This window comes from Schistocerca nitens, chromosome 5 (assembly GCF_023898315.1).
Source record: "Schistocerca nitens isolate TAMUIC-IGC-003100 chromosome 5, iqSchNite1.1, whole genome shotgun sequence".
Taxonomy (NCBI): domain Eukaryota; kingdom Metazoa; phylum Arthropoda; class Insecta; order Orthoptera; family Acrididae; genus Schistocerca; species Schistocerca nitens.
In genome coordinates, this window is record NC_064618.1 from 800,583,786 (window position 1) to 800,598,132 (window position 14,347).

Genomic DNA, 14,347 nt, shown 5'->3' on the forward strand with positions numbered 1-14,347 from the left:
TATTTACTTATCATGCTGGAACAGCTGGGAATTCAAGTGAAGCCTTAAAAACCTGCTGTGCCTAATGGCTCAAATTAAAGCATTTCACTGAGAAGGAGGAGGAGGAGATTAGTGTTTAACGTCCCGTCGACAACGAGGTCATTAGAGACGGAGCGCAAGCTCGGGTGAGGGAAGGATGGGGAAGGAAATCGGCCGTGCCCTTTAAAAGGAACCGTCCCGGCATTTGCCTGAAGCGATTTAGGGAAATCACGGAAAACCTAAATCAGGATGGCCGGAGACGGGATTGAACCGTCGTCCTCCCAAATGCGAGTCCAGTGTGCTAACCACTGCGCCACCTCGCTTGGTTTCACTGAGAAGATTCCACCCACAGAGAAGAGTACTTAGCCAATAAAGAGATGCCCAATGTGCTGCAGAATGACAGGGATTAAAAGGAAACATTATTGTGATGCGGAAACTGTGGTGTAGCACTTTGTTTTGAAAACTGTTTCAAAGCATACCACAGTGAAAATTAGGTAACAATTTATTGTTAACAATTACTTTTCTACAAAATAATTCTTGCAGTAGAGGAATTTAAATAAAATGCTGCATTCATGTACCAACCAGCCACATTGGCTAGGCACACATGCATAAACTACCAGGGAGAAATGGTTCAAATGGCTCTGAGCACTATGGGACTCAACATCTTAGGTCATAAGTCCCCTAGAACTTAGAACTACTTAACCCTAACTAACCTAAGGACATCACACACACCCATGCCCGAGGCAGGATTCGAACCTGCGACCGTAGCAGTCCCGCGGTTCTGGACTGCAGCGCCAGAACCGCTAGACCACCGCGGCCGGCTACCAGGGAGAAATAATCACACATGAATGTAGCTCTTGGACCTATCCAAAGGGACCACTATAATGACGTTCTAGTTCATTTCATACACTAAAAAGCCAAATAAACTGGAACACCTGCCTAATATCGTGTAGGGCTCCCACGAGCACACAGAAGTGCTGCAACATGACATGGTATTGAGTAACTAATGTCTGAAGTAGTGCTGGAGGGCAATGACACTATGAATCCTGCAGGGCTCTCCATAAATCCATAATAGTACGAGGGGGGGTGGAGACCACTTCTGAACAGCACGTCACAAGGCAGCCCAGATATGCTCAATAAAGTTAAAGTCTCGGGAGTCTGGTGGCCAATGGAAGTGTTTAAAATGGGAAGAGCCACTCTGTAGCAATTCTTGACATGTGGGGTGTCAAATTGTCCTGCAGGAATTGCCCAAGCCCATTGGAATGCACAGAAGGCATGAATGGATGCAGGTGATCAGACAGGATGCTTACATAAGTGACACCTGGCAGAATCTTATCTAGACATATCGGGAGTACCATATCAGTCCTCTGCTGATGTGCAGGATCCATGGATTCATGAGGTTGTCTCCATACTTGTATACATCCATCCACTTGATACATTTGAAACGAGATTCGCCCAACCAGGTGAGATGTTTCCAGTCATCAACAGTCCAATGTCTGTGTTGATGGGCCCAGGCAATGTGCAAAGCTGTGTGTCGTGCAGTCATCAAGGGTACACTAGAGGGCCTTCAGCTCCGAAAGCCCATATTGATGGAGTTTCGTTGAATGGTCTGTACGTTGACACTTGTTGATGGTCCAGCATTGAAAACTGCAGAAATCTGTGGAAGGGTTGCATTTCTGTCACTCTGAACGATCCTCTTCAGTCGTCATTGGTCCCGTTCTTGCAGAATCTTTTGTCAGAGATTTGATGTTTTACCGGGTTCCTGATATTCATGGTAAATTCCTTCAGACTCTTGTGAATGATGCTATTGTGTATCACAAAGTCTCAGTGCCATAAAATTGAAGCAAAATGCAGGAATATCCTTAGAGGATCAATGCTTCATGCTGGGACTTGCGACTTCATTTAAAATAAGAATAGATATAAATTAAGCATACTGTGCATAAAATGGTTCAGAAGATCCCTCACTGTTCAGTTAAATTAATACTAATCAATAACCGGAAACACTGGTAACTGTAATATCTAGGACAGGAGTGTCTGAACTGCAGCCTGTGGGACAATGCAAGTATTGATGCAGCCCAAGACATGAGTATCTACAACACGATCATGAGGAGGAAGGGGGCGGAACATTTACATACGAGAGTAATCCAAAAAGTAAGGTCTCATATTTTTTTATAAGTACATAGACCTGTTTATTTCTACAATGGTTTATATCAGTTTACAGCTTGAACATTTAGCTATTTTTCAACATAATCACCATTTCTGCCAATGCATTTTTGTAGATGCTGTGGCAGTTTTTGTATGCCCATGTCATAACAGCTTGCCACCATGCTGTTCAGAAAGTTATGAACCTCTTCTTTCACCTTGTCATGGGAGCTGAATCACTGGGACCACAGGTGCTGTGAGACTGAAAAACTCAAACGGGCAATTCAGAACCGCAGAAGAGGAATGTTGAGCAAGGGCCTCCATAACAACGCTTGCCCACACATCGCTCGGCAAACCATTGCTCTCCTGCAACAGTTTCAGTGGAACATAATCACCCACCCACCCTATAGTCCTGACTTGGCGCCCGGTGACTATCAACTGTTCCCTAGGTTAAAAGAACATTTGGCCGGAAAGCGATTCAGCTCCGACAACTAGGTAAAAGAAGAGGTTCATAACTTTCTGAACAGCATGGCGGCGAGCTGGTAAACAAGGGCATACAAAAACTGCCACAGCATCTACAAAAATGCATCGACAGAAGTGGTGATTATTTCGAAAAATAGCTGATGTACACCATTGCAGAAATAAATAGGTCTATGTACTTATAAAAAAATAGGAGACCTTACTTTTGGGATTACCCTCATATAATTCTGTTGATTTTAAGTTCTGGTAAACTGAATAGATTCAATTTGAACAGATACTACCGAACAGATATAGCACTATTGTAGGAGATTAGTGAAAGTACACCTGCACATTGGATTCTGGTGACTACACAATGTTTTGCAGCAGCAGTGGTACAGCCAGACATGGAACTGGTTTCCTAGTAAACAGGGCACACAAGTCAGTGATATCTAATTCTGAGGCCATAATGGTAGGATATGGACACTGAGAATAAAAATGAAAATCTTCAATACGATACTGATTTGCCATATGCTCCAACAGGGGAAGTGGATGATGAGGCCAAAGACTTTTTATACACAGTTTGAAGGCACAAATGATGCAATACAATAGCAGAAAATAATGTGAATGTGATTTAGGAGATATGAAAGCCAGCGTGGGAAGAGAAACAGTTTTAATCCAAATGTGAGAATACAGTGTACATGAAGAGTGTAATGGCAATGAATTGCAGCTGGATTTTGCTGTACACAAAAACCTCAACACGAGTAGTGCTATATTCTCATTAAAAAAATAGTCAAAGGGGCATGGAAATCTCCAGACAGGGACACAGACAACCAGATAATTCGTGTGCTTATCCAAAAAAGGTATGATTCAGACACTGAACGGGTGGGGGGGTGGGGGGAGGGGGGGGGGGCGCAATGGTGGAGTAGGGGGGGTTGTGCTGATTTGGACCACTATATGGTGGAGGTCAAGTATAAGCAGAGGATATTAACAAAAATCTATAACCATGTACAAAGGAATAGGCAGAATTCCAAAGAGAAAGGGACTAGAGCAATTGCCACTGAAGCAGAAACTAGTGCCAGACTGCAGTGATATCCAAGGGAAAGAACAATGCATCACATGACAGAATCAAAGCTGGAATTGGAAAAAAAGAGAATAAGACGGAGTGTGTGGTATGATGATGACTGTGAAAAGGGTATTGACAAGTATTTAAGAAGAAATTAAAAGAATTTCTGAATGACAACTCCTTCTACTCCATAGAGGAATTTTTAGATATAAATTAAGAAAAAAAGGAAAAAAAAACAAAAAATATTTAAAAAATAAAAATAAATAAAAATAAATAAAAAACACAAAAAATAAAAAAGTTGTTATATTAACTTAAGTATGTTGTTAAATTAACTTAATTATGTCATGTATTGGAAAATTTGACTCGTTCCACATCATTACGAAATATCGTATTCATGATCCATGGAACTAGTATTAATCTAATCTAACACCCTTGTTATGTATTGGTATTATAATAGATGTGTGTCAGTTTGTTGACATTTTTTCTCTGTTCCAAATTTTCTGAATCAGTTCATGGGTTTTCTTGAAATAGAGCTATACATCCATACTTGAAAATATCTTCCACCACAGCACTGTAGTTCCTCTTCTCCTTTACAGCTACAATCACTTCATCCAACGTTGGTTCCTCTTCTTCATCATTGAAATCAACTTGTTCCACCTGTTCCTCTTCTCCTTATTCTTGGATTTTTCCAGATTTCAATAGCTATTTAAAGTATTCTTCCCATCTTTTTATGATTTTAGTTTTATCTCCAATCAGCTTTCTTCTTTTGTCCTTGCATATCATTGTCAGAGACTGTCATCCCTTATTTATCTCTTTTATTGGCTGAGTACCTGTCATTGCCTGGATATGTATTTATTCCAACCTTCTATTAGTCCATCTCCTCCTCACCCCTCTGTCCGTCTCCTCCACCCCCAATCTCTGTCCATCACCTCCAACCTCCAATCTCTCTCCATGTTCCCTCTTTCCAGTCTCTGTCCATCTCCTCCTACCTCCCTTCTCACTCTATGTTATCACCTCCACCCCAATAGGATGTTGCAGGTTCTTACTCCCACAGTATTTCTCTCCAAATAGTAAGTAATGTGTGGTTGAAATCAATCCAGAAGTTGAGGAGGAGCATTTTACTCATGCCTTTGCCTAGGTTTGCACAGGTCACATGTATTTTATGTATAGTTCACACTTATCACTTGTATTCGTTCATAGATTTCACCTACGTCTCTTGCAAATTTTGCCCTGCACTTTTGTTTGGCGATGATATAATTTTGCAAGTACAGCCTATGGTATGTTTGGATACTGTCTGTGAAATGTTTTGCAAATAGAGGTAGTAGTAAAGAAGTAATAAATCAAAACATGATGCCTCATGCGGCAGTTTTACTCCATGAACAGCAAAAATTTAATAAGCGATTCTTTTCATCATTTTGGTGGAGGTGTCAGGGAGGAAATGATGCTAGGTTTGAAATTACGTGCAGAGTTTGTTGCATGTCAGAGTGCTCTTATTCTCAAATACTGGACGAATATGGTCTGAACAATCTGCAGTAACCATGGAGCAATAGCACTGGTGAATGCTGCCTACAAAATACTTGCTGGGGAACTGAACAAGATATTCGAACCACATGCGGAAGCCATGGTTGGGGAATAGTAGCAAAGACTAAGGAAGGAACGAGCAACAACAGTTCAGATGTTCACCCTTAGACTAATAATGGAAAAAGTTTTTTAGTTTAATATAATGTTGCATCGATTGTATGCAGATTTTAAAGCAGATTATGACAGTATCAATAGGAAAGGTTTTTTCAAGGCATTGTGAGAGCTGGAGATACCACCACAGCTAATTAGACTCGTGAAAGTGACCTTACTCAACACCAGCAGCAAAATACAAGCTCATAGCAAATATTCCAGTAATTTTACAATCTTTCAGGGATTTAAGCAAGGAGACTCTGTATAACTGATATTATTTAACAGCAGCTCGTTGTCTTTTTGTTACACTGCTGATTCTCGATCATGGGGGCCCATGTTCATTTCCTGGCTGGGTCAGGGATTTTCTCCACTAAGGACCGGGCGAGTGTAGTGTCATCAACACCACCCAAGTCGTCAAAGTGGTGTAAAAATTTTCAATGTGGCAACTCAGAGCACAGCACTGCGGACAATACAGCCATGCTCGGGAGAAACAGAGAACATCTGCTGGGAAACTGCATAGCTTTGGAACACGAAGCATCTCTACTTAGCTTTGTCATAAGTAAGGAGAAAATGGTCAAGTGCCAGTATGACCCTCACACTGAGGGCACCATAAAAACTTAATTACGAATGTAGATAGTTCATCCATCCTGGGAATCAAGAATTATGAACAATTTTGCATGTAGTAGTTATTGATACTGGCAAGATATTGGTCCTGGGAATTCCATGACCAAAATCTCTATGGTATTTCCTGAGGTTATCTATGTAGGGAGAGACGATCAATAAAATATTTCTATTTCCTTACTAAAGCATGACTACAATTTACATTTTATGTTTGCATGCAATAATATTTTTGTATTATGTTTTTGATGGATGATGAATGCAATGTAAGTTGTAATGACAAAAAGTTATTTTTCATGTGGTATGATTACAATTTAACACAAAGGTTATAGTGGTTGGGACATGTGCACGGAATGGAAGAACAGCTAGTAACAAAGAAGGTAAACTATTTGCACAGCCAGAGGGTAGCTGCTCAGTGGGGAGACTACGAGTGCAATGGCTGGAAGATGTACAGACAGATCTGAGAAGATGATGGGTGCAGAACTGGAGACGGCTGACAAAGTCTAGAGATGATTGGAAGAGAAAGATAGTCAACAGGGTGTGGGCCCCTCACAGGCTACAGCACCAGAAAATAAGTAGAAGAAGAGAGAAGAGGAGACTTCACTTGTCTTCCTTGTTCTTCATTACATGACAAGTACTACGAGTTTCACAATGTCCCTTTTTATTTACAAACTGTCCCGCATGATGTGAAGTAGAAATGTATACAGAGGGCCCCATTTCTCAGTCCTTTGACATATTAAGGATACAGTTCTACAACATACGGCACTTTGTATTTTGATGAGTTTTCACATCTATGTTCACTTTCTTCTCTCAATACAATCTTTAACACATTCTACCATATTAGGAAAAGGATAGATTGCTACTCAACATAAATATGACCTGTTGAGTTCCAGACAGGCACACTAAGAAGACTATTAAGCATTATAGGTTTCAGCCAAAGCCTTCTTCAGCAAAGAAAAAAAATACACTCACATCTTGTACAAACTACAGACCCAACACATTCTCTATCTTATCTGTTCAGCATTAAGGACGTTCATGTTGTCACAACATTCAAATTATTGTCTCTACTGTCCTACCTCATTACTCTAAAAATACATATTCGAAAACAAAAGTTAGTGTTTCTGTTTTAATATTTTCTTTTCTTTACGTGCAATAACTACTTTCTGATGAGTATGCTATACATAATAGTTTTACCTCTTGCATTTTAACTTCTCCATTTTTATGTGCAACAGAACCCGATGGATGCTGTCGCTGCTGATGTGACTGCTGCCCAGGCATCTGCTGCTGCTGTTGCTGCTGTTGTTGTTGTTGTTGCTGTTGTTGTTGCTGCTGCTGCTGCTGCTTGCGTGATGTATTACTGCTATCTGCACGCAAGGTTGAGACTCTTCCACCTGATGCAGTTCGTCTAGCTTGCTGGGTCATAGCCAATTTAACCTGTCTTAAGTCCAGACTGCGTGATCCTGAACTGCTTGTAGAGCTGTGCTGTAACATACACATTAAAATATCTGGTGTATACACAAGGTTAATTATGGTGAGTTTTCCCTAGAACAAAACATAGTTGTTCCAACAATCCTGCAGAATAAAAGTTTTCCTACCCCATTTTAAAAGAGAGCAGCAACATAACAATGATATTAATAAGCTTCTGAATACAGATCACAAATGCAATTTGCAGATGCAGAGATAACTTCTTTGGCCATAAAGACTAAACACACCACCTGCTGGACATGAGGATTATTTAATATCTTTAACTCAAAACCCAAAACAATGTTGTCCTGGTATCTGAATGTCAAAGATGTCAAAAAATGTGCATATGACAAGAAGTAGTACTCTACCAGAGTAAAACACAAACTTACCCTCGCAGAAAGGCTGACATGACGTGACCTGTGTGTTTCCTCACTTGGCATCAATACGAGACAAGCGGCTTCCTGAATCCTACGCTGCAGCTCAGGTTCCATTAGTAACCAAGAGGGGCTTCGGGCAGCACGGGGGGCCTGCCGCACCAGGCTGACTTCTACCCTTTTTTGTAATCGTTCTAACAGCTCCAAAAAGCACTGTAACAACAAAAAACATCATACTACACTTAACCAAAATTTGATGATCTGCAGATATGTTTTGCAGAAAAATCTTATTTTGACAGTATTTTATCTTTAATACTGCGAAAAGGGGGGGAGGGGGCGGTGGGGCAGGGTGAGAAACTGCACAATGACACCAAATAACACTCATTCAAATACTATATATATATGTGCTAAACATAAACTGAGAACACTGTTTTCTATTTTGCATTCAGGGACCAGCAGCACGGAATTGCTGACCAATAAGGGGTGCGGCAGCCGGTATGCCAGACCAGTAGCCGAAGAAGACTGCACCAAGCCACATCAGAGCATGCACAGATACTACTGAAAGATTAGTTGTACCAAAGGAAAACTGAATCAATGACACTAGTAAATTATGAGACAGAATTTCTGGGATCTACTTACCTTCACGAGACGAAATGTAAAGTAGTGCCGATACACACACAAAAGAAGGATTGACACATTGCCTAGCTTTCAGAGCTAATAGCTCCTGGAGGTTGAGGAAGGTTAAGAAAGAAGGGTAGGTCACTCAGACCCAAGGATGAGAGGTGCCCACCTAAAGATTCACACAGTTTCCTTGATGCAGAACACACAGCATAAAGAAAAATATTTGTAATGGTTTCTTTTGATGCTCATTTTCTACAGCATCTGTCTCGATGTGCCAAAGTCCCAAAATTTATTATGGGTATTCTGAAGAGGTCTTCTGTCATCGAGACTGCCGTACTGCCTGTCCAGTGGAAATTGTCCCAAATATATGTTTGAAAATATCTTTATTATTTGCAGTTTTCAATTATTTGTGTATCTCTTCCCTCGTATTACCATGACTGGTTGAGGATATACTGTATTTAATCTATCCACTAGCTCTCTGTTGATGCTGACCATCTTTCCAGTGAAAACTCACAGTTAACTATTTCAAAATAATACGTGCTGTTGCCATTTTCGTTTTCTCCATACATCCCTTACAGTTTGCTACTTCTCTTCACTTGTGATACAAATAATTAGTTTTGCAATATGTAATGCATTACTTTCTTTCTTTCCTTTGTACTACTGAGGAGTGGGTCTGGCAGAAAAAACTCATTGTCTACACACTTTTGTCTTTCACATGGAGAATCACAATGGAACATTACCTCATTTTGGTTAAACTTATGAAGCTCCATAGTGTTCAAACCAACATACAGAGTGTAATCCATGTAAATTTATGCCCCCCCCCTCTCTCTCTCTCTCTCTCTCTCTCTCTCTCTCTCTCTCTCTCCCCCCCCCCCCCCCTCCCCCTTCACCCCAATATCTCACTCCCTCTCTGGATTTTCACACATTAAACAAGATTCTTCACATTTATTCAATGGGAATTAATTAATTAAAATTGCTATTTCCAAGAAATAAACGAATGATGAAAATATAGTGGCGAAGCTTTTTAATCGTGTGATACCCAACACATCAGCACTATAAGTAACTGTATATTTGCTGTTAATTTTTACTGGTTATCCTGAAAAAATGAAGGAAGTAAGGAAGGGAGATTATAGTGTAATACACAGAGGTGACAGAAATCATGGGATAGCAATATGCACATACACAGGTGGCGACAGAGTCATGTACACAAGGTACAAATGGACAGTGCATTGGCAGAGCTGTCTCTGTGCTTAGATGATTCATGTGAAGAAGTTTCCAATGTGACTTTGGCCGCAAGAAGGAATTAATAGATTTTGAATGCGGAATGGTAGTTGGAGCTAGACACATGGGACATTACATTTCTGTACTCATTAGGGAATTCAATAATCTGAGTTCCATAGTGTCAAGGTTATGCCAAGAATGCCAAAATTCAAGCGTTACCTCTCGCAATAGACAATGCAGCACCTGACACAGCTTTCACTTAACGATTGACAGCAACAGCGTTTGTGCAGATTTGTCATTGCCAACAGACACATATACTGGATGAAATAACCACAGAAATCAATATGAGATGTACATCAAATGTATCTGTTAGGATACTGCAACAAAATATGGCATTAATGGGCTATGGCAGCAGACGAAAGATGCGGGTGCCTTTGCCAACAGCACAACAATGCCTGCAGCACCTCTCCTGGACCCATGGCCATATCTGTTTGGTCCCAGGTGACTAGAAAACCATGACCTTGTCAGATGAATCCCAATTTCAGTTGGTAAGAGTTGACTGTAGGGTTTGAGTGTGGTGCAGACCCCATGAAGCCATGAACCCATGCTGTCAACAAGGCACTGTGCATGCTGGTGGTGGCTCCATAATGGTGTGGGCTGTGTTCACAAGGAATAGACAGGGTCCTCTAGTCCAACTGAACTTCTTGGAGACCATTTGCAGCCATTCATGGACTTCATGTTCCTAACCAATGTTTGAATTTTTATGGATAACAATGTGCCATGTCATAGCCACCCAGATCAAAGACTGATTGTTGGGGACTGAATCAGATGAGATTTGAAAACGAAAATCAAATCTCGCCCGATGCAGTCCCCAACAATCAGTCTTTCCTTCTCATCCCATATGGTTAGCCTCCGCTGACCCGCAGTTCTGGGTGACTTTCCTGAAATCTCCCCCTTTTCCTAGACCTCTCCAGTCCTTTTCCTTCACCCCTCTTCCTTCCCCTTCAACCCTTCTGCCTGAAGGGGGAGCCACTGGATCCGAAAGCTTGCCAATTAACACCGTCTTTTATGTGTGTGTTCTGCTGCTGTAGATTTTTTATCTATACAATTAAATAATGTTGTCAATAATTGATTGTTTTCATTGTTAAATGAGTTAAAAAGGTTTACTCATCTTTGTGACTTGTAGCATGATCAAGTCTGCAACACTGCATGTAGCATACAAAAAAAGCCCCTCAACGGCTAAGTGCAACTGACTGTAGGTAAACTTCACAATACATAGCAAATGTAATTACAACAACTGTCTGTTCAGTTGCATGAGTTCACTAAACAACATTGACTGTCGAGTCAGCCCCGGAAGATGATCTATAACCATGTGGGTGATAGCTGCTCTTCTATTTCCCAAGCAGGCTTCTGTCCATTGTCATATGGTCATTGGCGGATTGTAATTGGCCAACAACTGGTCGAGGCGAAGTCGATATCTCCATCCCCAGTGCTGCCTGTGGCACTGATGGAACTTCTGCAAGTGGTGAGTCTCTGGCACTGGCACCAGCTCGCAACTTTGCGCCTGTGGTGCTTTTGCCCTGGCTGTGTCTTGTTCGGATGACACAGCGAATATAAAATGTAGACTGGCAATGGTAAGAAAAGCATTTCTGAATAAGAGAAACTTGTTAACATCGAATACAGATTTAAGTGTTTGAAATTTTTTTCTGTAGGTTTTCGTCTGGAGAGTAGCCATGTATGGAAATGAAACATGGATGATATATAGTTTAGAAAAAAAGAGGATTGCAGCTTTTCAAATGTGCTGCTACAGAAGAATGCTGAAGATTAGATGGGTCGATAATGTAACTAATGAGGAAATATTGATTAAAACTATGGAAGCAAGAAATTTGTGACACAACTTGACCAAAAGAAGGGATTGATTGGACACATTCTGAGACATCAAGGGATTACTAATTTAGTACTGGAGGGATGTGTGGGAGCTAAGAATCTTAGAGGGGGACCAAGAGATGAATACAGTACGCAGATTTAGAAGGCTGTAGGTTGCAGTAATTATTCGGAGATGAAGAGGTTCGTGCAGGACAGAGCAGTATGGAGAGCTACATCATCAAAACAGTCCTTGGACTGCAGACCACAACAACAACAATTCAGATTCCTGTACTGCCATAAATAAAATATTGTCAACTCAATAAAATGCTCCAGTCCTATATTATGTCGAAGTTCACAATACAATTTGCACACAGTTTTACCTACGTTAATACAATGCACCATATCCCACTTACTTGCAGTCGCTTCCAGTTATTTGTCTTGTGTGGAACATAAGATCACATTAAATTTCACCAGGAGATAGTATCTGACTATGGATGTTTTATGGTGAGGCAATGCTTTGATTAATAATGTATTCATAGGCCATTTTTCTGCATTTTTTGGTGAAATTTAATATCTGTTTCATTTACCAAACAAGCTGGTTGAGAAACACCTTGGTGACTGTAGGGTTATCTATACACAAGGTGTGTGTAAAAAATTCAGTGAATGACCTCAGAAAATACAGAAAGTAAGAGTTACAAACAAAATACCTTTCCTGACATTCAATGTAATCACAATTAACTACTACATCCTTCTGACATTGGCTGTAAGGATGTTGGAAACTATCAGCAAATGGATCTTGTGGAATAATTCAAAGCACCATGATCACAGGTTGCCTATTGGCATCATTGCAGAAGATGAGACCAATATGATCTGGAGACCAAGAGACAGCCTATGGCACGGTGATCATCATCTTCCCCCGTCCCCTCCCCCAAAGATAGTCAGCTGACAAAATGCAACATTAAGATAATGATGATCATCTTTTTTTGGCAGCAAGAGCTTAAGCCATCACTAATTTCTACCAACAGAGGCAGTGAAGATGAACACCATGCCACTGATTCTCACGTGGTCTCCGCATCATATTGGTAGCACCAGGTTTCATCTACTGTAATAATGAGGATATCCAATAACATGCAACAGCAGTGCTTCAAGCAATTCCAAAAATAGCATTTGTTGACAGTTTCCCACAGCCTTACAACAAATGTCACAAGGGGGTGTTCTAGCTAATGGTGATTACTCTGAAGGTCAGTACAGGTATTTTGTTTGTAACCCTTGTTTCTCTTAGTAGTCAGTTAGTTAGTCACCTGCTCCACAGAGCATTTGAACGATTCGTGGAATGAGTCAGTTCACAGGATACATATTCATAATTAGTGTTAACATTGATGAACACATTATCATTTTTTTCCTAGTTATGCAACTACACTTACAAGCAAGATTTTTCTTTCTTTTCTTTTCTTTTTTTATTGGATACCAGTTTTTGAGTAGAAATTCATCAATGGAATAGAAGAAGCTGTCTTTGAGAAATGATTTTAAATTAGATTTAAAACTTGCTTCATTACCAGTCAGACATTTTGTGTTATGGGGCAAATTATCAAAGATTTTTACAGTTTCATATTGAACTAATCTCTGAGCAACTGACAGCATTAACAATGGGTAATAAAGGTCACTTTTCCCTCTAGCTTTGTACGTAAGTACATCACCGTTTTTCTTGAATTGTGATGGATTATTTATGATAAATTTCATTAGTGAAAATATGTAATGTGAGGCGCAGCTAAAATGCCTAACTCCTTGAAGAGATACTTACATGATGTCCATGGACGAACACCACATATTACTCTTACTGCTTGCTTTTGTGCAATCAATACTTTCTTTCCAAGTGAAGAGTTACCCCAAAAATTATTCCACAAGCCATTATTGTGTGTAAATATGCAAGTTATGTTTGATACGTTTGTTTGCAAGATTAGCAATTACATGAAGATCAAAAGTACCTGATCTTAATTGTTTGAGAAGCTCAGTAATATCCCTTTTCCAGTTCAAGTTTTCATCAAACTGTACACCCAAAAATTTGGAGGACTGTACCATATTTACTGACTTCTGCACATGTGCTACACCAATTGTTAGTATGACTATTTGTCATACCGAATGTAGTGGTCCCCCCCCAAATTTAGGGAGAGCTCATTTTCAGAGAACCATAATTTACTGTTTTCTCTGTTGCTGTCTCTCTAATCGGATTTATTGCAAAACATATCGCCTGAGACCATTCATCGCAATTTACAGACAGACCTTGTAAATGAACAAATAAGGACAATACGAATAAAAATAAATAAGAGCACAAAGAGCAGTTTTGCACAAAATTATAAAGGTAATTCTTATTGTGTTCCAAAAATTCAAATTTTATAATTGCTCGCTAGGCTTTTATTAGTAGCAAAATAGAAAGACAGAAATAACTTACTGAACTCCATGGCACCTCTGGCTGAGGTTCTGAAGACTTTGCAGCACACAGTATGTGATGTAAATGGGCATAACTTTGGCATGCCTGGTCTGGTGGTAACCGATCTGTTGCAGCCATAAGGCTATCTTCCAATTGGCTGATGTTCCAACTTGAATCTTTTGCCAATGACAGAAAGCTGCACAATAATTGTGAATGCTAATAATGCTATACAAAATGCTGGAAAACATTCACTTTAATGCAAAAACACATGTAGGTACATCATATTGGCACTTCAATTAGTAACTTAACATAATTTGAAACACATTGTGTCCATACCATGCAGGACTCAAATTAATGACATCATAAAACAACAGTACATACTGATAGAGAGCACCGAGGATC

The 14,347-nt window shown here is 40.1% G+C and overlaps 1 protein-coding gene across 1 annotated transcript in view; it reads right to left on the reverse strand.

The window, feature by feature from the left end:
• Positions 1-14,347, reverse strand: part of LOC126260725 (uncharacterized) — a 185,130-nt gene that overhangs the window by 22,359 nt on the left and 148,424 nt on the right. The window contains exons 9-11 of the mRNA XM_049958063.1: positions 13,967-14,141; positions 7,825-8,022; positions 7,166-7,453 (exon numbers count right to left, since the gene is read on the reverse strand). Coding sequence (XP_049814020.1) covers positions 7,166-7,453; positions 7,825-8,022; positions 13,967-14,141 — 661 coding nt within the window. The remainder of the gene's footprint in view (positions 1-7,165; positions 7,454-7,824; positions 8,023-13,966; positions 14,142-14,347) is intronic.